We start from the raw sequence: 25,654 nt of genomic DNA on the forward strand, positions 1-25,654 counted from the left end.
TACCACAGCTTGAATCGGCCGTTCCCCCCGGCCCCCCACCCTGGCGGGCGCAGAGGAGCGACCGGCCCCTCCGCAGGTGTCCCTTCGGTGCCGCACCCTCCCCCGCGCGGCCCCCCTCCCCGCGCACCCAACCCCTTTCCTCCCTCCCAGTCCCGGCCGGGCGATCGGAAGAGAGCCGGCCTGGGGAGGGGGTTCCGGGGGAATAGATGCGTTTGTGTGTCACGGGGGAGGGAGGAGAAAAGGGAGGGGAGAGCCCGCGAGCGAGGGCGAGAGAGCGCGCGGCGAGCGAGGAGGGCGGGCGGGAGGCGGATCCTCCTACCTGGGGCGCGCTCGCACGCTCGCAGCTCGCTCGCCGGGGCCGCGAGTCACCTGCGGAGGCCGACAAGTGCGGACACATTGGCCGCCGCAGCCCTCGGCGAGGCGCGCACGGCCCCAGGCGCCTGCGCCCAGTGGAGGCAGCGCCCGCCCGCCGCGCTCGGGCCTCGGCCCCGCCGGCCCTCGTGGGGCCCCGCGGTCACACAGTCCGGCTCCGAAGTTGCGGCCCCCGGCCCAGGTCACTCCCCCAGGCGCACGCGGCGGCGGCGGCCCGGGCTCACCATGGTGGCAGCGCGCTCCGAGTGCCCGCGCGTCGCCGGCCGCCGGAGCCGCAGCGCCGGCTGAGAGCTGTCCACCGAAGCCCCCAACTCCTGCCCGTTCCTCGCCCGGCCCGCGCGTCCCCTCCGCCCGCCGCTGTCTATGGCGCAGCCCCCCTCCCTGGATCATGCACAGAAACTTTCGCAAGTGGATTTTCTACGTGTTTCTCTGCTTTGGCGTTCTCTACGTGAAGCTCGGGTGAGTAGCCCCGTGGTCGGGGCCGGTGCCCGGGATCGGAGCAGCCAAGAGGAGCCGCTTCCAGGGTGTCCCCCAGGGGACGTGGGGACCGGAAGGGGGCACGGGCAGCTCTCGGGGATCCGGGGCTGGCCTGCGCGTTGGACGCTCACCCCGGCCCTGCAGAGACGCAGCCGAGCCCTTTGAGCTGCGGGTATGCCCGAGGGGCGCCCAGCCCAGGGTTGGAGGAGGGAGAGGAGGACGCGCGGGCGGCCAGGCTTGCTGGTAGCGGCGAGCGTGCCCGGCGCGTACTTTCACCTGTTTGGGCTCCAGGCCCCGGGGGTGGGACGCGCCTTCCCTCCCCCGGGCTGCGCTGGGCGCCGAGCCCGGGACGAGCGCTCGCCGCCTGGAGGGCGCGCCGGGGCGGGGGGCGGGGGTCTTCGGGCGGCCGAGGGCCCCGGGTGGGCGGGGGGCGCGCACCCCGGCAGCGGGCGCGCCGGCCTGGGCACCCGCCACGGCCCTTCGTCTCTATCCATCACCCGGACGTGTTGAAATTACCTTGACAACTTGTCCGGCTGGCTCGGGAGGGGCCGCGCGGGCGGCCCGGCCGCTTCGGGCTCGGTCCGGGCCCCGCGCCCCCGCCCGCCCGGGGCCCTCGGCCGGGCCCCCTCTCGCCGCGCTCCCCCTCGCGCGGCCCGGCGGGCGGGCGGGCTCCCGGCGGGCCGCGCTCGCTGCTTGAGGCAGTAGCTGCCCCGAGTCGTATTTCCACATTCCTGAACCCAGCCGAGTCCTTACCTGTTGAGCTGCGATCTCCTTTAGACAGAATCTGTCTCGGCCTCGCTCGAAGCGGGGGTGGGCGGGCACTGTGACCGTGAAGAGGGGGGGCGCGGTCCGCCAAGCCCGGGGGGCCCACGGCTCCGCGCCCCGACGCGCTCTGCGCGCCTACTGTGCGCCGCCAAGGGTGGGCGGCGGGGGCGGGGGTGGGGGGGAAGGCAGGCCCGGTCCCGGCCGCGGGCAAAGCCGGTGAACAGCCCCGAGGGAGGACCGGCGCCGGTGCCGCCGGCCGAGCCGCGGCCTCCCTGGCAAAGAGGTAGAAGCAGACCTGAGAATAATTTCATCCGTTGCCTCTCCATCCAGCGCCTCCTCCGCCATTTTACAGATGGAGAAACTGAGGCCCAGGGCCGGCAGGGACTGAGGCCAGGGGCCACACAGGCAGGGCTGGAAGCTCCCCGTCCTAGCCTCAGCTCTGCAGGCCTGGGCGGGCGTGTCTGCGGCTGCTGGTGGCACTGTTTATTGTGGGTCTGTTGTAGGCTGTGTCCCTGGGTGTGTGTTTATGGGAGGTAAGGGTGCAGTGTGTTGAGTCTGCTGGGGGGTGGGGGTGGGGAGGGAGGCACTGTTTTCTGGACCCTCCAGGAGCCCCTGCAGTTACTCCCCCTGTGCCCCCTAATGTAATAGGCACCCCCTAATGAGGCTTGCCTTGTACTGCCTGGTTCTCAGCACTGAGGCCTTGCCGCCTTCTGGCAGCTGTGGAGGTGAGTGCCTTTACTCTTCCCGTTTTGAGGACTAGGAAGCGATGCAACAAGGGAGGCCCAGTCACTGTGCACGAGGGTAAGCGGCGGAGCTGGGACGTCCGCCTCTGACTGCCCTGCCTAACACCAGCTCCTCAACAGGAGTCCTCTGCAAGCACCCCTTCCCCCGGCTGCAGGAAGAACTCCATGGATCCACCCCCACCTCCCCAGCCCGGGACTGTGGAAGGAGCTGAAGGCGGTGCCCGGCCTGGGCTCCCAGGACTGGGGCCAGGGCTCGAGGTGGAAGTCAGCTCGGGCAGGTTCCCCCTCGCCTATCCTTCCTGAACCTCCTCGTTCCGCTCTGTAAATGGGACCGCAGCTCTGGCCGTTCTCAACAGGATGATGGCCAGTGTCAGAGTAGAGAGAACCCAGTGAGTGAGACCCAGCCCGTGTGCCCAGGCACCTGTGCCAGCCTCTCTGGGAGCGCGTGAGACAGCGAACCAGAGCTCGCTGAGCCTTTCTGTCCTCTGCCCCACCAAGGAGCCCTGGAGGGGGGACTCCTCCCCCGGCGTGCCCCCTAAAACATATATTCTCCCAGTCCCAGGGGGAGAGAAGATGTGGCTTCCAAACACCCCTGTGGAATTCCATCCAGGAAAGCCAGAGAGTCAGCCTGGGACCTGCCAAAGAGAGGGAAGGGGAGGGGAGGGGAGGGGAGGGGACTCAGGGGACTCAGCCCCTGTCACCGCCACATTGGTGGTGCCTGTACTGGAGTGAAGGGGCCTGCTTCCTTTGCAAGCCATCTTGGCTACACAAGGTGGGGAGAAGGGGCAGCTGGGCCAGATGTGACCTAAGGGTTAAATGACTTGGAAGCCCAGTGCCTAAGGACAAGGCTTGGGGATCCAACCTCCCCCTTGCTCCTCACTGGGTGGCTTTGGGCGAGCTCTTCAACTTCCCAGCCCACCTTCCCTCGTCTGAAACATGGGGTAGCGGTAGCACCTTCTTCACTGGCTGCTGGGAAGGTTAATCCTGAGGGCCTTTGATCTGGGGGCGTCCCAGTAAAGTCGAGCTTTTCTTATTGGTGATGATATCACAGCCGCCGCAGGCACCTGGGGACTCCTCCAGATAGTGTATTCCAGGGCCCTGACGAATCCCAGGACATGGGATTTTAGGATCATAAAAGTTCCAAGGAAATATCTTGAGATTGTATGTACTGCGGGACTCTTCCGTGATCACAGCCCCTCCCCCCGCCCATACCCCCATGATTATGAATGTCCAGGAGCAGCTTCCCTCACCCCCACGTCTACACGTGCAGCTCCCATACACACATGCCCCTCAGCCCGGGTGCCAGTGCAGATGTGCCGCCTCTGGGGGAGCCCCTGGGCCGGCAGGAATGGAGAACTCAGCCCTTGAAACCTTCTTGCGGATCGGGGCTTCAAGAGCAGATGCACCTTGGATTGGGACGGTTTCAAAACGCATGGCTTTGAGGAGGCACAGTTCCTCACTTTGGAACTGAGCAGCCTCCAAGCTGCAGCCCTGGAGGAGGCCGAGCCGGGGCCGCGAGGAACCATCTGGAGTCTGGGTACCCTCTGCGCACTGGAGCTGGGGTCATGAAGCCTCAGGATGAGCCTTGCTCCATGACCGCCTCCTGCTCTTGGGGTTCAGGAGAGGCAGAAGGGCCCAGAGGGGTGAAGGTAGGGGAGGCGGGCCCCCCTCCTCCTGGATGCTGGGGACCAGTCTCCATGCCAGGTTTAGGAGCCAGGAAGTCCACTCCCTCGGGGGCCCCTGGCCATATTGCACAGACCTCTCCTGTCTTGTCACCTTCCCTCTTTGTGCCTTCACTCCTGCTTAAGGGATCTACACTGCACCTAGAGAGACATTCATATGTAGCCTGGCTTGGCGGACAATAGGAGGTGGGACTCAAAGCCTTGTGCTTTGGGCTTTAAAAAGATCACTGGAAGGAGGATTGTTCAGAGAAGTGTGTTCTTGTGGGTGTGCTCCGCCCCACACCTATCCCAGCCAACCCCTCAGAGGAGAGTAGAGGAAGTGAGGTGGGGGAAGCCAGAGTTGGGGGCCTCTATGCACTTGTCGGGGGGGTCTCCAACAAGTGCGCAGCCTGTCCAGAGAGACTCAGAGGCAGGACCCTGCAGAGACGCCGGCGCGCGGGTGCACTGCTGAGCCCTACCACGCTGGGCCTGGTTGGCCACGGCAGTGAGTGCATGCGACCCACAGGCAGTGTCACCAAACCCAGGGGCGCACGCAGGCAGAGGCGCAGCGAACACAGTGCATTTGGGCGCACACACCTGCGGGCTCACAGACGCGCCCACGCTCCCGCAGTCACGCGCAGACACATGCAGGCACGTGCACGCACACAGGAGCACACATTGCGGAGCACAACACCCAGGAGGAGCGCACGCCCCCGCGTGGTTCTCCCGCGGTGCCTCCCCCCAGGTGCACCCTGCAGAGCGGGCCAGAGCGGTGTGGCTGGTTGAAGTTGGTGGTTGGGGGGATTGTCCGAGCCAAGGCGGTTTGGGCAAGCCCTGGAGGCGGCTCCCGCCGCACGCTTCGGTCAGCCTCCCCTTTAAAAAACCCGCCCGCGGAGGAGGCGGATGTAGGGGTGGCCCGTCCAATGGCAGCCGCGCGCCTCAGGAGACTTGAAGACGTGAGCCAGAGCGAGCGACAGAGCTGGTTCCGACCGATCGACGGACGGAGGGCCAGACGGCGGCCGAGGCGCACTCGCTGCCCACTGCCCGCTCGCCTCCCGGCACTCCAGCCCCAGCGCCCGCCGCAGCCCCAGCCCCAGCGAGATGCGCGGCCCTGGAGGCGGGGCACGGGCGACCACTGCGCCGGGGCCCGCGCGCTCGGGTCCCTAGCGCCGCGTTCCGCCGCCCTACCTTGGGAGGGCCGCGGAGACCCCGGCCTCAGCTGGCCCACGCGCTCTGCCCGCGGGGCCTGCGCAGCCCCGCCAGGAGCGCCGGCCCATCATGCTCCTGCTGTCGCCGCGCAGCGCGCTCCTCTCCGTCTATTGCCCGCAGATCTTTCTCATCCTGTCCAGCGGCAGCTACCTGTGAGTGCCGCGGGTCACACGCGGGGTGGGCGGGTGAGGGGCCCCCCTCCCTGGGCTCCAGCACTGGAACTGGGCGAGGAGGGAACGCGGCAGTGAGGTCCCTGGGCGGGGCGCCGGGTGCCCGGCGCGCGCGGGAGCGGGGGTACTGTGGGTCTTCCAGCCGGCCCAGGCCGCCGAAGTTGAGCAGTTGGGGGGCGGCTGAGGCAGTGAGAAGCTCTGGCCTTGAGGTCAGGGAAAGGGTGGCCCGTTGGAGGCCTGACGGCGCCGGTAGACCTGGCTGCGCGCACGGAGCGCGAGGGCCGGAGGGCGCACGGGTAGCGCGGAGATACCCTGCGCCTCCCAGCCGAATCCTGGACCAACGGGAACCCCCTCCCTATATAAATACACGCGGCCGCACGGCCGTGCCACACTTGAGAGAGCCGAACGCACACATCCGCTCCCCCGCGTACACACTGGCACACACGTGCACGCCGCGTCCCACCAGACAGCACCCAAGCTGTCCTCTGAGGTTGCCGTGGTTTCGCGCGGCTTCTCGCCGCGCCGAGCGGGCCGACCCTCGCCGCGGCCGACTCCTCGTCCGGGGCGAGGGGGGCGCGCAGTGAGCGCGTGCGGCCGGCCAAGGCAGTGCGAGGAGCGTGGGGCGCGGGTGCGTCGGGCCGGGCAGCGCCCGCCGGGCTCCGGGAAGCTCCTGGCAGGGCCCGTCCGGGCCCAGGGAGCCGAGGGGCGCGTCGGCGCAGCGGTGGCTTCGCCGGATTCCTAATGGGACGCATATGCTCTGGCCTCCGATTTAAAAAGACGTTTGATTTATGGAACCGCCGTTTGGGGGAATTTAAGCTGGATGCTACTGATTAAACCTCAGAGCCAGTTCTCCCCCTCTTCTCTCCTCCCCTCCCCCTCCCCTTCCTTTACACGCGGGCCACGTCCGGGGTCGCCTAACGCGGCCAGAGGGGGCAGCCGCTGCCTTCCCGCTCCCCGCGCCACCCCCTCCCCCCGCGCGGCCGCAGTCCTAATAAATCGCCGCGCCCCCGCCCCCTTTTAATAGAGACGCAGCCAATTTCTCCTCCAGCTCCTAGGAAATTACTATCCTACCAGTTTTCCTTCTATAAATAGTCGCGCATCTTGAAACAAAAGTTCGCAACCGCAGCCAGATGCTGCAGGGCCCGCGGTTTCCCGGGCTGTGGGACATAATTACAAGGTCCGGGCGCAGAGAGCGCTCCAGGCCCGGCGGGCAGCCCCGGCTGCGGAGGCATCGCCTGGATTGGCGGGGTGGGGGGGGGGGGCAGGCCGCCCAGGGCAGGGCTCCGAGCCGGGTGGGGAACGCCTGATCACTGGGGACTCAGGCTAGCGAAGTACCAGGCCAGAAAGTCCTGCTGTGACGTTCCTCCTGGGATCTGGATCGACTCAGCAGGTCTTGAAATCTCCAGCCTCTGGTTCTCAGAGGTCGGAGGTGGACCAGAAGTCTCCCCCTCCCCAGAATCCCCAGCATGTCGATCTTAAGCCTTGCTAGGGAATCGATAGCTACTCTGCTTAAGAAATCACTTTCGGAGCCAGCTGGCTGGGGTCTGGCGTTAACGGGGAGGTGTCCAGGGGTGGGAAACCAGGAGTCCTCCCCGGGTGGTTTGGAGTAAGAATCTGGGACGAGGAGGTGGGCTCGGGGCTCAGGAGCTGGTGAGAGTGGGATGCCGGGGCAGCAGCTGAGGGGCTCTGGGGCAGGTGATGGCCAGTACACCTCTACAGACCCTAAGTTTTCCTTTGGGGGTTGGCACCCCAAATCCAGGCCTGCCGTGACTACCATCTGTGCCCACAGAGGCTCACTCCTCGAGTGTGCACTGCCAGCTTTGTTGGCAGAAATTCTCCTAAGGCAACAGCTTCCCCGAACGTTCCTGGACCGGTGCTGGGGTCTGGAGTGGGTGTGTGTGGGGGGGAGGGCAGGACGGCAGACTCTGCCCCCTGCCCCGCCATCAGCAACCCCTGCCGCAGCGTCAGTCCAGCCTGACCTTCAGCCCCAGCGGGAAGAAAGTGCTGAGGCCAGCCTTTCCTGAGCAGAAACTAACGCCAGCGTTCCCGAGAGGGAGCAAGGGAGGCTCCGGCATCGCTGGGTTTCCCCCCACTGTTGGTGGGCATAGGGCTGACTAGGGTTAGGGTTAGGTGTGTAGGATGCCATGGGTGGAAGCAGGTCCTCAGTGATGCAAATGAATGTGAGTGTGGAGAGAAGACCCTGTGGGCCGCCTATGAGCTGAGGCCTGAATGCAGGTGAGGCAGCCGTGCAAAGTGCTTCAGTCACAGTTGGGGGTCAGTGGTAAAGCCCATCTCAGCAGCCTTCTCAGAATGCTCCCAGAGCTTGGCCCTGGGGATCTGAGGATGCCAGGGGCAGGAGGGGGCCCTGGGCAGAGGCTTCTTTCTGCCCCAGAGAACTTTCCAGAAGGCATCCATTGCTGGGATCACAAACACTGGCGGACAATTGATCCTGCCCCTTTCATCTGGGCTGCTCTCCCGGCTCCGCATCCCGGGCTGTGGTCCGTGCACAGCGAATCCCAGATGCATGCCTGGGCCGCTGCCACTGATCTGGTCGGACGGGTGTGCTGGCCTGGAAGAGCCCCGAGCCCCTGCCGGACTCTGAGCTTGGCCTGGTTGGCCATCCGAGGCAGCTCCGGCCAGCGCGGCTCTCCACTGTTGTCAGAGCCGGCGCTCTCAGGGCCAGTGAGGATCAGCAAGGGCCTGAGGGAGGGCAGGTGGGGGGCTGCAGGCCGAGGGGAGGGCCTGCGGTGCCGGCTCGGTGGGTCTGGGGGCCAGGCTCAGGCCTCGTGCCAGGACCAGGCTGACCTACTGTCCTGGGCAGGTCCCTTCTGGTTTCGGCCTCCCTCTCCCAGACGTGGGGCTGGCTGCAGTGATCCCCCCAGGTCTTCCGGTACGAGTTTCTCATGGTGACCGCCGCTCTGGGGACCAGAGTGAGTCATGGTGACGGGGCAGTTACTCACCGACCACCTGGCCGTGGGGGTGAGGGCGCTCACCACTGCCCTGCCAAGGCGGGGCCTCTTCCCGGCTCTGCCGCTGTGGCTTTACTGGTGGTGCCAACCGCAGTTCCAGAAGCCCTGTGGACGTGACCCTGGAAGGGGGCTGCTGAATCAGGCCCACTCCCATGGTATCGCAGCCTACGTGGGGGCAGAATGGGGCCACCGGCTCAGGCGGGGACAGGTTGCCCTGGGGAGGAGCAGCTCCTAGCCTAGGAGACTGTGCGTGTCCCGGTACGGGAGGAACTCTGCTGTGTGGCCTCGAGCAGGTCCACGGGCCTCTCTGGGCCTCAGTATGCTTGCCGTCGGTCACTTGGAAATGAAGATCCTTCCAGCACAGGCTCAGGTCAGGCCCATACGCCACTGGGATTCAAAAGCACGTGTGGCTCTGTGGAGGGGTGTGCACACGGGTGAGCCGAGCTGGGGAACCTGACAAAATCTCAACCCCCAAGGGACCCCCAGCTCAAGATATACGAATAGAACTGCTCTGATCACAGAGAACCTCGAGACATCGTTGACGTGTGAGTGAGTCTCGACAGCCACTAGTTAAAGGGGGAGGTGGTGCATCTGGGACATGACTCCTTCAACTTTCTGTGTGTGGGGCGGGAGGGTCAGGAGGGGAAGGTGGGTCCCCCCATGCTTCCTCCCAGGGCTGCGTTAGGTCCTGCAGCTATGTATTGCGGCCCGCAGGAGAAGGGCCCATTTTCTAACCACGTTTCCCTTTGGTCCTTGTGAAGCCAAGGGGCCTGATGGTGACGCAGACACCAGGTTCACATCACCGTTCCTCCTCTTACTGCCTGGGTACATCCCGTAACCTCAGCTGTGTCCTCCGTACAGTGGGGGCCACGGGAACAGTAACCTAGAGGGGGTGTGAGACTTCAACAGGCAAATGCTGAGATGAGCTCTGCTGGTTGCCTGGTATACAGTAAGTGCTCAGAAGATGGGGTCGTTCTCAGCTATTAGGAGCAGGGAGGCTGGCCACCCATGACAGAGGGAGGCCCTGTGTCTGTGCTTGTTCAGTAGAGAGTGATGAACTCTCTAGGGGATCTCAGAGGGCTTCCCGGAGGAGGTGACACTTAGACAGGGTTTTGAAGGATGGATAGGAGTTGCCCAGACTAAACAGAAGCACAACAGAGACTCTTAGAGGAAGGAACGATACTCACTGGCAAACACATCCACCCAGGGTTCCTCTCCAGGGAGCCTCTCGGCATCTTATTGAGGTGGGCAGACAAGAATGTCAGGGTCCAGGAGAGAGGCCCTTTCCTGAGGTCACCTCTGGGTAACAGCCCTCCCGGCTCTGGTCCAATAGCGAGAGGAGTCCCGGGATCTCTGGGGCCTCCGGGGTGGTACAGACAGCTGTTGGAGGTGCCCTGGAGAGGGGAGGTCACCACGAAGGGGGGTGATTTTTGAGTTTTGATGCCCTGACTGCACACTGTTTCATTGGGCTTCTCTGGGGACACCACGGACACAGGTCTGGCAAGTTGCACTCCTTGCCTCTGCCCTCCCCACACACTTGTGTCCCCCCGAGCCTCATGCCAGCCTTGGGGAGCAGGGGGCCAGGGCTGCTCAGCCTGCGGGGAGCCTGGAACTGGGCTGGGGACCTGGACCAATGCCATGGTCCGACTGCCCTGGAAGGACCCTGCGGGCGGTGGCAGACGAGGGGGTGAGGTGGGGTGGAGGCCTTGGGTGAGGGGATGCAGACCCTCTGTCAGCTCAGGACTTGGGGTACCCAGAACAGGCCCCTCCATGTGGCCTGTGGCCAGCCCCCTAACCTCCTGGGGCCTCGCTCCTCCTGGGGCAGATGCAGGGGCTTCAGCTGGCTTCCTGAGGCCTCCATGTTGCATGGTCCTGGGTCCAGCTCAGACACAGCTCACCTCCCCCCCGCCCCAACTCCCCCAGCAAGGGGACAGGAGGCCGGCGCCCTCCCTTGTCAGATGAAACCCCGGCCCAGGGCTCCCTCAGCCTGATGAAAGGGTCATTGTGTGGTGCGGGCCGCCGGCTGGCCAAGGACAAAACCACCATTTGTCCTCCTTCCCTGGCTCAGGGCAGGGGCCTCCCCTCGGGCCAGCCGGTGGGGTGGGGGTGGGCACAGGTGCGCTCCTCTTCCCTTTCTCCATCTTCCCGGTCTCCATCACAGAGCTGCTCCGCCTGCCCAGGCCCCCTCCCGGTCCTGCTTCCCACCCAGGGCATCCTCATCCTCTGGGCCAGCCCCCCTATTGGCAGGGAGGCAGTGAGCTCTCCAGCCCTGGAGGCATACAAGCAGATGCAGGAGTGAGGGCTCGGGATGATGGGGAAAGGCCTTGCCTGGAAGGAAGCCAGAACTCCTGGTCCCCTGTGTAAGGCAGCCATGTGGTGTGGATGGCCTGCTCCGTGGGTGGAGATGCTGAGGCCCTGGGCCGGTCATCCTACAGCCTCAGCAGCGGAACACAGGGCAGGGCTTGGACCCCTGCCCACTGATGCCTCTCCCAGTTTCGGGCCGGAGCAGGTGGCCTCTGAGGCACTGGGGATGCCAGAAGGGCTCCATCTGCGGCTGTGGGTAGAAGACACTAAAATTCTGCAGCCCCCAGGTAGACACTGTTGCCGCAGACCCTAAAGCCTGCCGGCTGCCTGGAGCGGGACCGAGGGGGTACCCCACCCTGCCCAGCAAGCAGCTCCCTGGCATCAGCTGTGGTCTGGAAGAGCCCAAGTCAGCAGCCCCTGGCAGTCCCACCCCAGTGACACCTGTGGGCCTCCATCCCTTTCTGGAACCACCCCCCATGGCCATCCCTGCTCCCGACCTTTCTCCACGTGCCTCCCAGGCCAGAGGTATTCCTTGTGCTAGAAAGCCCTGCTGCCATGTCCAGCTGGAGCTATGAAGGAGCAGGCCCCTGGCAGGAGCCTTTGGAAGGGTTGGTGATGGCGGGGTTCACCCTCCCCGTAGCACGTGGCAGTGCTGCCAGGGTGCCAAGGGCCAGGGTGTCGAGGGATCCGGAGCTGAGACTTAGGCCTTCACTGTCCCAAACTGCAAAACCCTTTCGAATAGGAATTCCTCCAGAACACACTACCTGCCCCCTGGGCCCCCGACTGGGGACACAGGGCTTTGCATTCCACTTCTGCAGGACCAGGCCCCCCTGGAAAGGCTTTCTCTCGTGGAGTGGATGTGTGCAGACGTCTGGGGTCTGCTTTGAATCTGCTCCCTCCCAGGCTGCCAGAAAAGGGGAGCCAAGCAAGGGCCTCCCACTTGGGAGGAGCGTGAAGGTCAGAGCACCGAATAACCCTCTAGGTCACGCGCAACAGGGCTGAGCCCAGACTCGAACCTGGATCTGCCTGACCCTTAGGCCTGGGCTGCCTCTCATGGCGTTCTGCTGATGCAGGTTTCCTGCCTTGAGCAAACTCCACTGCTTCTAGTTCGCTGCCTGTAACCTCACATGGGTGGAGAAACCAGCTAACCCAGCTGGTTAGAACTGTCCGTCGACCAGGAGTCATGAGGCTCCAACTCTCAGGCTCAGGGCTGCTTCCACATTTGGATTTGGGGCCAGAGGGACAGCTTTCCTGGTAGGTGCGGGAGAGCCGAGGAGCCCTGATTCCTGCCCTGGGTCCCTCTCTGCCATGGGCCCTGACCTTCTTCCTCTGAGACCGGCTTGAGCAGAGAGGAGGTGGCCCAGCTGGCCAGCTGGCGACCTCTGCCGGGGCAGCATGTGTATGGTGCCTTGTGCCATAGACTTGAGGAAACCTTGTGGGCAACCCTCCCCTTTTCTGGACCTCAGTTTCTCCTTCCAGGTGATAGGCCTCGGTGCTCAGGGGCCCTGCTCTCCCCTGCTGACCTCCCGCCCATCCTCCCCAGCAGCCCCAGCTTGCTCTCCACACCAGCCGCACCCCCTGCAGCCCCTGTGCCAGGGGAACGCGACTGGCCATGTGTGCAGGTGGAGTTGGGAAGCCCCCTTCCTTCCCCACGATTATGCAAAGCCCTGTGGTACCCGCAGCAGGAACAGTAGTCCGTGTGCAGTGAGGGTAGACCAGGGAAAACCTCTCACAGAAGGTGACCTCTGAACTGGGTCCTAAAGGATGTGCCGGAGAGAAGGAGGGTGGCGTTGCTGGCGGCAGCGGGATGACGGGGATGTTGGGGTTGGGGCTGGGGGGACGGGGAGTGGGTGGCGGCTGGTTAGAGTGGGGTGCGCAGTGGGAGGTGAGGTCGGAGTGTTGGCAGGGCAGCTGCCCCAGGCCTGGGGAGCTGCAGGGCTGGGACGGGCAGCTTCATCCAGAGCTAAGGAAAGCCCCCGGGCTCAGGGTGGACGACAGGGGAGAGGGGAGGAGGCTGGTCCCGCTGGCCTCAGACGCAGGGGTGCTGAGGGGAGGAGGCGGATTTCCCCGGCGGGATCTGCAGGGCTGATGGGAGGCCGAGTGTGGGAGGGGAGCCCTGTCAGCACCCAGGCTCGGAGAGGCCAGGCCTGCGGTTGTGGGATTGACCGCTGCCCCCTCCCCCAGTGCCCAGCACAGCACTCGGCTCTCAGTTGGTTCCCAGTAAACACATGTTGGATGGTCAGATGGCTGCTTGTGTGTCTGGGGCTCAGCGAGGCCCGCTGACCTGGTCAGGGCCCACTGCCCGGTGGTGGCAGAGGCCTCCAGGTCCCAGGTGTGTTGGCGCAGGTGGACACGGGGTGGTCTGGGTGCCAGGATGACTGCCAGGATCCCCAGACTCCCACCTTGCCCGGGTGAGTGGCTGCGAGTGCTGGGAATTTCCAGGTGCAGCTGACATGCCCCCTCCGGCAGCAGCCGGAACCATCACCTTGCTGTCCCCATCTTCCCGGGCCTGTCCTGTGTCCTGTGCCCCGGCTGCCTGGGTTGGGCCCTGCAGCAGGCTAAAGTGCTGGCCTGGTGGCCCCAATGGGCCAAGCCCCTGGCAGTGCCCTGGCGGCGTCACCCCTCATGGTGGCACTGCCCTGGCGGTGGAGCATGGTGTCCAGCATGCCCAGGCTCCCAGGGCGGCCCTCCTGAGCCTCAGGTCCATGAGATAGGCTGGGATGCCAGGCGCCGGGCCGTCGGGGTGCTCAAGGAGTGTGCACGGGGTGACGGGGCAGGAGCCCAGGCGCACCGGACAGGGAATCAGCAGCCTTGGGCTCTGGTCACTCACCCTGTCCCCAGTAGCTCGGAGCACCCAGGGCGCGGGGGACCCCGGAGACACTGGCCTGGAAATGCCACATCGGGGCTGTGTGGTCAGGCAGGGCTTCACTCCAGGCCGCAGCTCCTGGAGCTGTGTAAGGAGTGGAACCTTCCCCCTGCACCCCCCCCTCCCGGGCCCTTCTTTATTTCCTTTTGTGCAGCTCCAGGAGTGAGGCAGGGTCCGAGCGCTGATGACTCCATGGCCTAGGGAAGTCCTCGATGTCTAGCTTCTGCCTGAGGAGTGGGCGTCGGAGGGGAGCCTCTGGCTGACCCCCTGGGCCACATGCTTGTCTGCCATCCTGTCCCAGAGAGGAGCGGAGAGCAAGGGTTTGCAGTCAAGTCTGAGCGTAACCCAGAGCCCACTCCTGACCTTCCTTCTGCGGTTGGGACTCCTGTGGGGGTTGGGGGAGGGGGGAAAAGGGGAGGAAGCAGGGGAGGCAGGAGGCTGGCAGGGCCGTGGGCGGGTGGACGCTGAAGAGACAGACAGGGCCTGGGGCAGAGCCGGAGGCGGGAAGAACGGCTGCAGAGCCCGGTCCTGCTCTGGGCTCTGATACCAAATACCTGCCAGGTGGCTGGGGACAAGGTACTGCCCTTCTCCTTTAACCGGGGGCTGGCAGTGGAAGGCAAGGGTGGTGCTCAGGACCCCGGGCCACCTGGGTCAAGCCCTGGGGCCCCCTGAGCTCGGGGAGGTGTTCTAGCCCCAGGAAGCGCTCACCGATCGTTCAGGTCATCACAGCCAGGCTGAAGGGGGTGGGGGGGGGGCGTGAGGAGGAGGCTCCTCCTGGAGAGGGTGGGCACCCATCCCAAAAGGCACCCAAGCTGAGGCACTTGGCTGGGCAGGCCCCGGGGGCCCAGGAATTCTTGGAGGGAGCAGCCCAGAGCAGTGGGCTGCTTGAAGAGAGAGGTGGGTGGTGAGGGCACTGTGCAGGGGCTTCTGACCCAGAGAGGGCCCCAGCTTCGGTGAGAGCAGAGGGCAGGGCTGTGGAATGGGGGAGAGCCTGGAGGGGGCTGGGCTCACTCACACTCACACTCTGCTCTGAGGTGCTGAGTGGCCCAGGCAGGGTCCCACCCTCATCTGTTCCTGGGAGAGGGACCCTCCAGGATGCCTGCCTGAGGCTCAGTGCCAGGGCAGGGACTCAGCCCTGCAGTCTGCACAGAGGGGATGGCTCGCTTCCCACTGTCCACAGGGCCTTGGCCCCCAGACCCGCTGCTCATACCAGGTCCGCAGTGGTCGGGAAGGCCAGAGTGCTGGCCAAGCCACTAGGCACTGAGACTCCCAGCCTAGCCACGGGCCAGTGGGGCCTGCCAGCCTCCTCCCACCTGTTCCGCCCGCCTGTCCGTCCATCCGTCTGTCCTGAGGTTTCAGACTGGCATCCTGGTCATCCGGGCCCGCAGGCGCCCCCACATCCGACAGATCTGGGGCATCGGGGCCGAGGCCGAGGCCCAGGCCAGGGGTCTCATCCCTGCTCGGGCCTCAGTTCACTGTGGGACCTCAGGTGCTCTGGCACCTCTGGGTGTTAGTATCCCCTCCTGTACATGGAGCGAGGCAAAAGGTCAGGGGTAAGGCCTAGGGAAGGTCTAGGGCACAGCAGAGGATGCAGGAAGTGTGGCCGTGGCCTGGCCAGGTGGGTATTGCTGAATAGCCCCTAAAGGCCTCCTCAGGAGCCTGGCTAGATGTGACCATGCTGGGCAGGAGGAAGGGAGAACAGAGGAGAGAGCTGGGTGGGCTTCTTGGAGGAGGGGGTACCAAGCTGGGCCTTGAATTTTGCCTGGCTGCTGGAGGGGGTCAGGGTGGCCCTGGAGGGGGAATTGCTGGTCCAGTGTGGTCGGAATTCAGGAGTGTCGTGATGGGCCTAAATGCCCAGCAGAGGTCTGGAAGTTCCTGAGGTCAGAGGTCAACGTCCTGAAGTTGTAGGGTCACAATGACTAGGTGAGGTTCCGACTTCACAGATTCGGCAGATGTGGGGGTGGATGGTGGTGGCCGCAGCCCTGCCCAAGACCCCCTGCCTGCCACCTGCTTTCCCTCAGACTGCCTGGTTTCTCACCAGGGTGGGGTCCCAGGATGCCAGGCCAGGAATGCCAGCTATGTGGGGAGGGCGGGCTGGCAGCCGCCCGCCGGGGGCACGAGGGAGCAGGCGGACGCTTTGCTCTCTTCCCCGGGAACGCTGCGGGCAGCGAGCTGAGCGGAGCAGTGGCCTGGAAAGATTGCAGGGCCAGACTCGGGTGCAGGGAGCCAGCCCGCAGGAGGCCCTGCCCACGAGCTGGACTGATGGGTAAACTGAGGCTCCCAGAGGCCAGTGAGAGTCAGTGGCTGAGCGGCATTCGAACACAGGACCCCAACCCAGAGAACCTTCTTTAGGATACAGCTGCAGGTACCTAGATTGTCGCTTCAGCCCCTCACTCTGCAGATGGGAAACTGAGGCCAGGGTGGGCGGGGGGGCCAGCTGGGCCCCTTCCTGCCTCCAGGCCTCTCTCCAGGCTGCTTGGGACACCCTCCTCCCTGCCCAGCACCACGGGGCTCCCTGCTGGGTGTCCTCTTGAAGGCTTAGTTTCCTCATCTGTAAAGGGGGCTGGCAAGGCCCACCCTGAAGAGACCCCATGGGGATGCAGTAGGACAGGGTGGGGGACACTGCTCAGGAAGGGTGGTCTTTTTGTTTCGTTGGATTTTTTTTTTTCACAAGGGTGTTGTTTTGTCGCCCCCGTAAGTGCAGGCTCTGTGACTGGGCAGGTTAGGCGACAGGTCAGAGGGTCAGGCAGGCTGCGATCAGGCCTGCCCTCTGCACAGGCTCCACTCCCTGCACCGCCTCCGGCCACGTCCCAGGGGGTTCAGGTACTTCCTGACCCAGTAGAGGGAGAAGCCATTTGCCAACAGAGGATTGATCGTGTCCGATTTTCAGATGAGAAAACAGTCTCAGAACAGCCTTGGAGTGGCCTTCCTGAGGTCTGGGGATGTCCCCAAGCCCCATGCTTCCCCCAAGCTGGCCTAGAACCCCGGCTGGGGAAGGAGATGTGCAGATTCAAGGCAGATCAGAGCAGGGGCAGGTGGCCTGCGTGCCACTGGGCCCTTGCACTGGCTGCATCAGCCCCCAGCCTCCTGTTCCGTTCTATCCTGATCCATCTGACAGGGGAAGGCTGTGGGGACCCTGCGGTGCCGGCTCTGGGACTGTGATGGTGGCCCAGGGGGTCTGCAGTGTGACCCCAGACTTGGAAGACATTCTTGTCCCATTTGACAAACAGGAGCACTGAGACCAGCGTGCACCCCTGCCCCCCACTCTGCCCACGGGGCCCTGCTGGGCTCCAGAGCCGGTGGAGAGCCTCTTCCAGGCCATCTGTGGCTGTAATGTCCTGGGCCAACTTCTGCCCACCTGAGGGAGAGGCTGGCAGGGACGCAGCCTTGGGTGGGCGTGGGGGCCAGGTGCCGCCCTCCCAGGTATTTGCGGAGTTACTTCCTGGACAAGTGGACCCCAGCTCGCCTCCCTGGCTGATCGCAGATAATTAGAACATTCTTCAAATATTTTGCCGGAGGATGCCTGAGGAGGAAGAATTACAAAGCGCCCGGCCAGGAGCGTGGGCTGGAGGAGCCCTGGGCAGCTGGGCGGCCAGGGCCGGGCCAGGGATGGGGGCTTGCAGGCAGGCTGGGGATCTGGCCATCTCGGCCCGCCTGTCCCCACCTCCATGGGGGTGGAGGTGCTTACGTCCAAGGGCAGCTCAGAGCCCGGCTGGGTGCTGGGCAATGTTGGGGATCCCCCAGCTGGTGGTGGTGGACAGACCCTGCCCCAAATGGCATCAGGAGAAGCCTGAGGGAGTCAAGCACAGAGTCCTGGCTCCCTGGGGGTCTGGTGGGTGGGAAGGCCTCTCGGAGGAGGGTCTCTGCCGGGGTGAGATCAGCAGGTCTGGGAAGAGGAACTGGAGGGTGAAGGTGCAGAGGCGGAAAGCCAAGTGTTGGAGGGTAAGAATGAGTGGTAGGGGTGTGCCCGGGGCCAGCCTCAAGACTGACAGCACCCAGGGCCAATGAGGAGCAGCCCAGGGCCGGGCCGGGAGGCCTGGCTCAGGCCCTGAAGCCATGTCCTGCTGGTACGGGGGCAGGGCGGAGGGGCAGACTGGAGCTGGGGTGGGCCGCCCCGGAGGGCAGAGGGAGTCCTGGGCTGCCGGCGGAAGCCCTCTCTCATCACTGCTCACCTTCCCAAAGGTGGTACAAGCCTCCTCCCCAGGAGGAAAGCAGGATGTCCCCCAGTGACCCCCTCCTGGCTCCCGGGGCTCTGGGAGGGGGCTGGGGTGTTGAGGCCCGGTGGGCTGAGTCATGAGGTCTGGGTTCCGGAAGGTACTTAGACCCTAGTCTCCCCCATGGAGTGCTGCCCCAGTCCAGGCCTCGGGGACAAGCCCAGGATTATGCGGTTTTCAGGGGCAGGGGCTGCTCCAGCCCAGAGCCCTGGGGGTGGGTGGGCTGCACTAGAGCTGGTGTTCTGTCCAGTGAGAGGGAGCTGGGGGTCCATGCCGCGGGAGGCCGTTTGCCCTCTGCGGGGGTATCTCTATCCCGGGCTGTGGTCTGTGGGGTCCTTGTTCGGGAATTTGTAGGAGAAACGAGATGCTGAGGTGGAGGTGCCTGGCTCCTGCGGCCGCATCCGTGGCCATAGTTTTAAGGCCCTGAGGACAGATCAGATGGCGCGAGGCTTCCTCTGGGCCTGAGAGACTGTTCTGTCACGTGGACCCGGGCTGGCTCTCTAAGTAGGAGGACAGGCCGATGCCAGGGGATCCGTGCCCTGTCGAGGGCACTCGGGTGGCTTCACTCCCATAATCCCGGCGCCCTGCCCACATCCCGGGATCCACGTGCTCGGCCCTCATCCGGAGAAACATATTGTTTCTCAACAATATGTAAAGTGGGAATAAAATCTGCTCTTTATCGACCTGTAACAGTCGAAGAGAAAACGGGGTGCGCCTGGGTCCCCCGCCCCGCTGAGAGCGTGCCAGCTGCAGTGTCCTGCTGTCCACGCGCGCGGGGTCATTGTCCTGGGAGGCCCCAGCAGCTGAGCGCGAGCTGCCCTCACGAGTCCCACTGGCTGATGCGTCCGTCCGCCACTCATTCGGCAGCTCCACGGTGACCACTGAGGCTCAGCTGGGCCTGGCGCAGGCCAGGCAGACTGCATAGTGGGGAATGAGATGGGCCACCACCCTGGAGCAGCACGCGGCCTGCGTGGGGAGGGCCTGGCTCAGGTTTGGGGGCCTCCTTCAGCAGCCCTCCTGGGAGGTGCCTCCCAGTGTAGCCTCGTGCCCCCAGGGACCGATGGGGGAGGATGGTTCTCCAGGTGGACAGGTGACCTCTCCAACTGTCTTTGAGGGTCAGGGACAGGGTGATGAGACACTGACCGGTCTGGGGCCAGGATGTATGGGTCCTGGTCCCGGCTTCCTCCCTCCCTCCCTCCCTCCTTCCTCCCTCCCTCCTTCCTCCCTCCCTCCCTCCCTCCCTCCCTCCCTCCTCCCTCCCTCCCTCCATGAGCTACTCGGCAGGTGGCTGGACCTTCTGGGCCTTTCAGTCCTTATTCTGAGGAATAACAATAATAATTATAATTATTTTCACAACATTTGCCCCCCGTCCCGCTACTGAGGGGACCCCTGAGCCCAGAGTCCAGCACACAGTAGGTGCTCACGCCACCTTGAGCCCAACAGCATGAGGGGTTTAGGGTAGACTCCTAGCTGCTGGGGCAGGTTTGGAGGGTGTTAGCTCCTGAACGAAGCAGGGGTGTCCTACACAGAGACAGGGAGGGGCAGGGTGGCTCTAATCCTGAGCATTGGTGAGACATGGGCTCCCCCACTTGACCCCTCTTGGGTCCTCAGGGTCCCCGCTCTTGTTTCCCAAGGAAGAGCCCTAAGGCTGGGCCATGGCAGGACTGGTGCTTGGCCTAGACAGGGGCCTTAGCTGGGTGGCACTGGGAAGAGGCTGCCCGTCAGGGTCTGGCCCCACTGGTGGGCCCAGCTCCTCGGGGCAGAGGACAGCTAGCAGGTGGACAGCTCTGCCCCCTGGCCCCGAGTGCTGCCCGGGGGCAGGCTGAGAGCAGAAGGGCCCTGCCTGGTGCGGTCCCACTGATGAAGGGCTCCCTCCAATGTCACGGTCCTCAGGGTCTCCCGCGCCCACGCTTCTTATTGCCCCGGGAGCTGCTGAGTCAGCCTGCCTCTCTATTCAGGGTTCCCAGAGGATCAGGGCCCAGTGGGGACAGGCTGGCAGCATCTGGACGAAGTCCAGGCAGAGGCAGAGGGCGGCAGGCAGGCAGGGGGCAGCCCTCAGCAGAGCCAGGCTGAGGATGCCCTTGGATCCCCGGGCCTCTGAGCCTGGGTTCGGGCTGTGCTCTGGCCTAACCCAGCTCTGCCTGCAGGGGGCGGGGGCCCAGCCCACAGCAGCCCCCAGGAGCATGTGCTGCAGGAGGGGTCAGCACCCCTCAAGGCCGGGCACACGAAGCATCCAGGAATGATTTTTAATGTTCAAATTTCTTTCTTTTTTTTTCTTTTTTTTGCGGTACACCGGCCTCTGACTGTTGTGGCCTCTCCCGTTGCGGAGCACAGGCTCCGGACGCGCAGGCTCAGCGGCCATGTCTCACGGGCCCAGCCGCTCCGCGGCATGTGGGATCCTCCCGGACCGGGGCATGAACCCGTGTCCCCTGCATCGGCAGGCGGACTCTCAACCACTGCGCCACTGGGGAAGCCCCACACATTTTATTTCTTAATTGTGCTTTCTTTATTTTAATTTTTGTCAGAAAACTTGGAGTTTGTATTCTTGCCTTGTTCTGCCAGCCCTGTAAACTTCTGTATTGCAACAGTTTACTTTTTTGTCGAGGTATAACTTACATAAAGTGCAGAAATCTCTAATGGGCATTTTGATGCCTTTTCACCTACATGGGCACCTGTGTAACCCCTGCCCAGCTTGAGATAGAGAACATTCGGGCCCCCAGCAGAGCAGGCTCCCCCCGGCCCCTCCCCATCAGTGCCTCCCACCTCAGGGTGACTTCTGAGTCCTGCTTGGCCTAGAGCTTCTTTTTTTTTTTAAGAAGATGTTGGGAGTAGGAGTTTATTAATTAATTAATTTATTTTTGCTGTGTTGGGTCTTCGTTTCTGTGCGAGGGCTTTCTCTAGTTGTGGCAAGCGGGGGCCACTCTTCATCGCGGTGCACGGGGCCTCTCACTATCGCGGCCTCTCCTGTTGCGGAGCACAGGCTCCAGACGCTCAGGCTCAGTAGTTGTGGCTCACGGGCTTAGTTGCTCCGCGGCATGTGGGATCCTCCCAGACCAGGGCTCAAACCCGTGTCCCCTGCATTAGCAGGCAGACTCTCAACCACTGCGCCACCAGGGAAGCCCCTGCCTGGAGCTTCTCATACGTGGTAGCATTGGCGTTCTCCCGTCTTTCACTCCACGTGGTGTCTGGGGGAAGCATCCGTGTAAGCGGTTCGCATCTGGCTGGGTGAATGTCCTGCAGTTTATCTCTCATTCTCCTGGTGATGGACACCTGGGTTGCTGTTCCCAGTTTGAGCTGGAGACCCGCGTTCATGTCCTTTGGCAGATGTAAGTGCTTACTTTTCTTGGGCGTATAGACCCTAGTGTGAAACCGCTGGGTCAGAGGGAAGAGCTGGTCCAGGAATGAACCCCTTGGTGGTGGATGCAGTGGCTGATATGAGCACCCACTGGCTTCAGAGTTGCCGGTTTAAGCCCGGTCCCCCTGATGGAAACAGCCCCCCCGCAAGGGGGCTGGATCCTGGGGGCTCAGTGAATGAGGGTCAGTAATGGGGCTCCAGTCTCAGGCTGTGAGAGTTAGTTAATGATGGCCAACGTCCATGGCCTCTCGCCACAGGCCAGCTACGAAGTGCCATGTGCTTCGCCTCAAGCACCCCTCCCGGCAGCTCTGTGGTGATCATGGCTATTATTACTCCCACTTTACAGGTGTGGAAACTGAGGCACAGAGAGGTTAAGAAACTTGCCTGAGGTCTCAGAGCTAGGAAAAGGCAGAGCCAGGGTTCCAAACAAGCTGGCCCGCACCAGCGCTCATGTTCCTGACCCCTCCCCGCAGAGCTGCCAGGTGGGCAGCCTGGTACCCAGCTAATAATACAGCAAAGCCCACCCCCCCCCCGCCCTTGGCCACTTCTCTGCCCATCTGTCACCTGGCAGTGGTCACCTGCCCCTCAGCCCCGCTGGAACCCCCTCGTCCTCGGGGCAGCCCCATCCACTTGGACCTCTCTGGCAGGAGAAAGACCCTCCGATTGTTCAGTGGCAGCCCCCTCCTTGCACAATGCCGGGCTCCAACCCAGCACCCTCTGGTCTGAGATCGGAGAGCCCTGCCCACAGCCCCCGGGGACGGGGACGAGGTGGGGGCTTCTTGTCTGCAGGGCCTGAAACCCTCCTCCTCCGAGCTCCCTTCATGGGACTGGCCCAGGCCAGGAGTGAGGAAAGTTCCAGACTTTCAGCTTTGCCCACTCCCCCTGGCATCTTGCCTGTGTCCCGAGGCCCCTCCCTGAATAGCGCAGGGAGATGAGCCCAGAGCAGAATTTTCCATGGAAAAAGTCAGCAACTGAAACACGAGCGCCCCGCCCGGCTTCTCTGTGCTCAGGGCCACGCAGAGCCGCCCTGCCAGCCTCTCCTGGGGCACCTGGGCGGGCAGCCTCCCAGAGGGTGAGAGCCGGGCCCACCCGGTGGGACACCTTGCTGCGAGTGCCCATAGCATGTCCTCACCCCAAACTGCAGTTACCCCAGAATGCTGCCGAGTCCCGTTCCTGTCTCCAGCAGGGCATCAGTTCTGTAGACGCCGTGTAGTTTTACCCCTTTCCCACTCTGACGGTTTCCTAACGCGCCACTCACATCTGCAGCCCCCTCCCCTCCGGGTGGAAGGAACAGTGCGGGCAGGTCTTCAGGTGTAGTGAGGCCAGGTCCTGGGGCGAGGCGGGCCAGGCCTGTTCAGAGAGGCCAGTGGTCAGGCTGTAGGAGAGGGGATGGACGGGGCACCGGACCGGTTGCCAGAGCTCAACCACTGGCACCAGCAGCTGTCCAGAAACCTGCACGAATTAACCAGTGACCTGGAGGATTTTAAATGCGGACAGGATGTAAGCTGTGTTTTGAGAATGAAGAATGGGTGTAGTTTCCCACTCCAGGCCGTCTTCTATATTATGCTCCTACTGTGTGCTGTGCTTTGAGCCACAGTGCTGTCTCCACCTGAGTTCTGGAAGCAGAGACCTGGCTGTGTGGCCTTGGGCAGGTCCCTTAGCCTCTCTGAGCTCCAGTCCGCACTCCTGTAACACGGGGATGGCAAGGCTCATCTTGCAAAGAGAGGATTGAGACACAGCGGAGGCCTGTGTTGTCCAAGGTGGGTGCTCAGAATGGGAATATTTAATATCTTTAGGGGAAAAAAATCTCCACATTGTAAGGGAGACAATGTTGAAATCATTTCTGAACTATCAACCATATCTGATTATTTTTGCTCCTGGTATACGGTGCGACTCTCTTCTCTGAAGCTTTTGTTTTACCTCTAATCTACACACTGACATCCGGAGGATGGCTGGGGGCTCCCATCCCCCTACTGCATCAGCATCAGTCGCCTGGGAGAAGCCTACAGGGTACCAGCCGGGCAAGGCCCCTCTGGTCCCCTTCCACAGATCCCACCTATGGCCGGGGATGTGGGAGTCCTGTGTACAGAGAGCATTTTTAAAAAATTAATTAATTTTATTTTTGGCTGCGTTGGGTCTTTGTTGTTGCGCGCGGGCTTTCTCTAGTTGCGGCGAGCGGGGGCTACTCTTTGTTGCGGTGCGCGGGCTTCTCATTGCGGTGGCTTCTCTTGTTGCGGAGCACGGGCTCTAGGCGCGTGGGCTTCAGTAGTTGTGGTGCACGGGCTTCGTTGCTGCGCGGCATGTGGGATCTTCCCAGACCAGGGATCGAACCCGTGTCCCCTGCATTGGCAGGAGGATTCTTAACCACTGAGCCACCAGGGAAGCCCAGAGAGCATTTTTAAAAATCGTGTTCAAAGTTCATTTAACATAAAATTTGCCACTTCACTTTCACCGTGTTAAAGTATACAATTCCGTGGCATTTCATACATCTTCAATGTTGTGTAACCATCACCCCTATCTAGTTCCGTAACTTGTCCATCACCCCAGGTGGAAGTTCCGCACCTAGGAGGCAGTGACTTCTCGTTGCCCCTCCCCCAGCCCCTGGCCTGCTCTGCTTCTGTCTCTGGATTTACCTGCAGCCGGGGCTCGGAGGACAAGGCGGAGGAGCTGAAGATAACGCACTTTTTCTTTTTCTTTTTTTTTTTTTTTTTTGCGGTACGCGGGCCTCTCACTGCTGTGGCCTCTCCCGTTGTGGAGCACAGGCTCCGGACGCGCAGGCTCAGCGGCCATGGCTCACGGGCCCAGCCGCTCCGCGGCATGTGGGATCTTCCCGGACCGGGGCACGAACCCGTGTCTCCTGCATCGGCAGGCGGACTCCCAACCACTGCGCCACCAGGGAAGCCCGAGTATAATGTTTTTAAGGTTCATGCATGTAGCATGTGTCTGTACTTCATTCCTTTTCGTGGCCAAATAATATTCCACTGTCCGGGTGGACCACATTCTGTTTATCCATTCATCCGTTGACGGACATTTGGGTTAGTTCCTCCTTTTGGCTATTGTGACTAGTGCTGCTATGAACATTTGTGTACAGGTTTTTGTTGGAACGCCTGCCTTCATTCTTTTGAACACACACCTAGGAGTGGAATTGCTGGGTGCTATGGTCATTCCTTTGGGAGGAACTTCCCAGCTGCTGTCTACAGCGGCTGCACCATTTAACATTCTCACCGGCAATGCATAAGGGTCCCAGTTTGCCCACATCCTCGCCAATGCGTGCTCTTTTCTGTTGTTTTGATCACAGCCGTCTTGGTGGGTGTGAGGTATTTCCTCTCCGTGGTTCTGATCTGCATTACCCTAATGATGATTGATGTTTAGAATCTTTTCCCGTGCTCGTTGGCCATTTGTCTCTCCTTGGAGAAACGTTTAAGTCCTTCACCCATTTTTTAAATGTGGTCTTCTTGTTATTGACTTGCAGGAGCTCTTTTTGACATAATCCCTGAGTATTCATTCATTCGTTCATTCATTCGTCCACTCCACACTCATGGTCGGCTACACGGGGCAGTCCCCGAGGCCCTAGGGCCAACTCAGACCTGGCACTGCCCTCGACGTGTTTGCGGGCTGGTGGGGGAGCCAGGGGTGGAAACAACGACCATGAGACCAGGGGTGAGGTTGGTACTCGAGGGACAAGCGCCCACAATGTGTGTCCTGGGTGCCTGGGGAAGAGCCCAGTGGGGCTTTGCCCTTGGGCCTGGAAGGGCAGGAGAGTTTTCGAGACAGAAGAAAGGGAGGGAGACCAGCATGCCAGCAGAGGGACGAGCGCAAGCAGGGGTGGCAGGTCGTCAGAGACCAGATCCTAGGAGGCATCAGATTCCGATCAAAGGAACCCAGGGAGCTGTAGGTGGGCTCTCAGGGACACCATCAGGGTGGGGTGGGGGGAGGTGGGTGCTAGGGGTGGCCTGCCTGGAGAGGGGAGACCAGGGCTGCAATAATCTGTTTCTGCCCCCAGCTGCATCCAGTTAGACCCCATGTGTCTGAACTTCTGCCCCCAGGAGCAAGGGTTCTCACCCTGGGCAGCAGGGCCTTGGCAGCCCAGAGCCTGCTGGAAGGATCTGGGCATGGGGAATGTGCTTTTCGCATCCAGGCTCCGACCGGAGGGCTGGAGGCTGGTGCCCGGCAGGGTTCCCATCCATCTCATTTCCCTGGGTTGGTTTTCTGAGCAGCTACAATTACTTTGGGCTGAATTCCCCAGATTCCAGCCCGCTCCCAGCCCCGCCTGCCCAGATGCTCTTCCTTCACGCCAGCCTCAGGCGTTGCTGCCCGTGGTGCCCGTGGGAGACCCAGGGGGGTCTTGGCCAGATTAGTGGGTGGGGCTGGCGGGCCACGGGGATTGAGTGTCGCCGGGGCGTCCTGGTCGCAGCACGTGCTGTGGGCTCAGGCCACACGGGGACTTTCCCAGCTGGCCGTGGGTGCTCGGCTGCCCTGGAAAAACACTGACTCGTTTCTCTCAAGAAAGGGGCTGGCAGGCTGTGGGCAGAAGGAGGGAACTCACCGT

At 62.9% G+C, this 25,654-nt stretch overlaps 1 protein-coding gene across 7 annotated transcripts in view; it reads left to right on the plus strand.

Annotated features, from left to right (window-relative positions):
• Positions 1–324: 324 nt before the first annotated feature.
• Positions 325–25,654, plus strand: part of WNT7B (Wnt family member 7B) — a 103,406-nt gene continuing 78,076 nt past the window's right edge. The window contains exon 1 of one of the 7 annotated variants that reach the window (XM_073788070.1): positions 325–831. In XM_073788070.1, coding sequence (XP_073644171.1) covers positions 736–831 — 96 coding nt within the window. In that variant the 5' untranslated portion in view covers positions 325–735. The remainder of the gene's footprint in view (positions 832–25,654) is intronic. The other 6 variants (XM_073788066.1, XM_073788067.1, XM_033865844.2 and 3 more) reach the window with 6 other exon arrangements.

The sequence above is a fragment of the Tursiops truncatus genome, chromosome 11, assembly GCF_011762595.2.
Source record: "Tursiops truncatus isolate mTurTru1 chromosome 11, mTurTru1.mat.Y, whole genome shotgun sequence".
NCBI lineage: Eukaryota > Metazoa > Chordata > Mammalia > Artiodactyla > Delphinidae > Tursiops > Tursiops truncatus.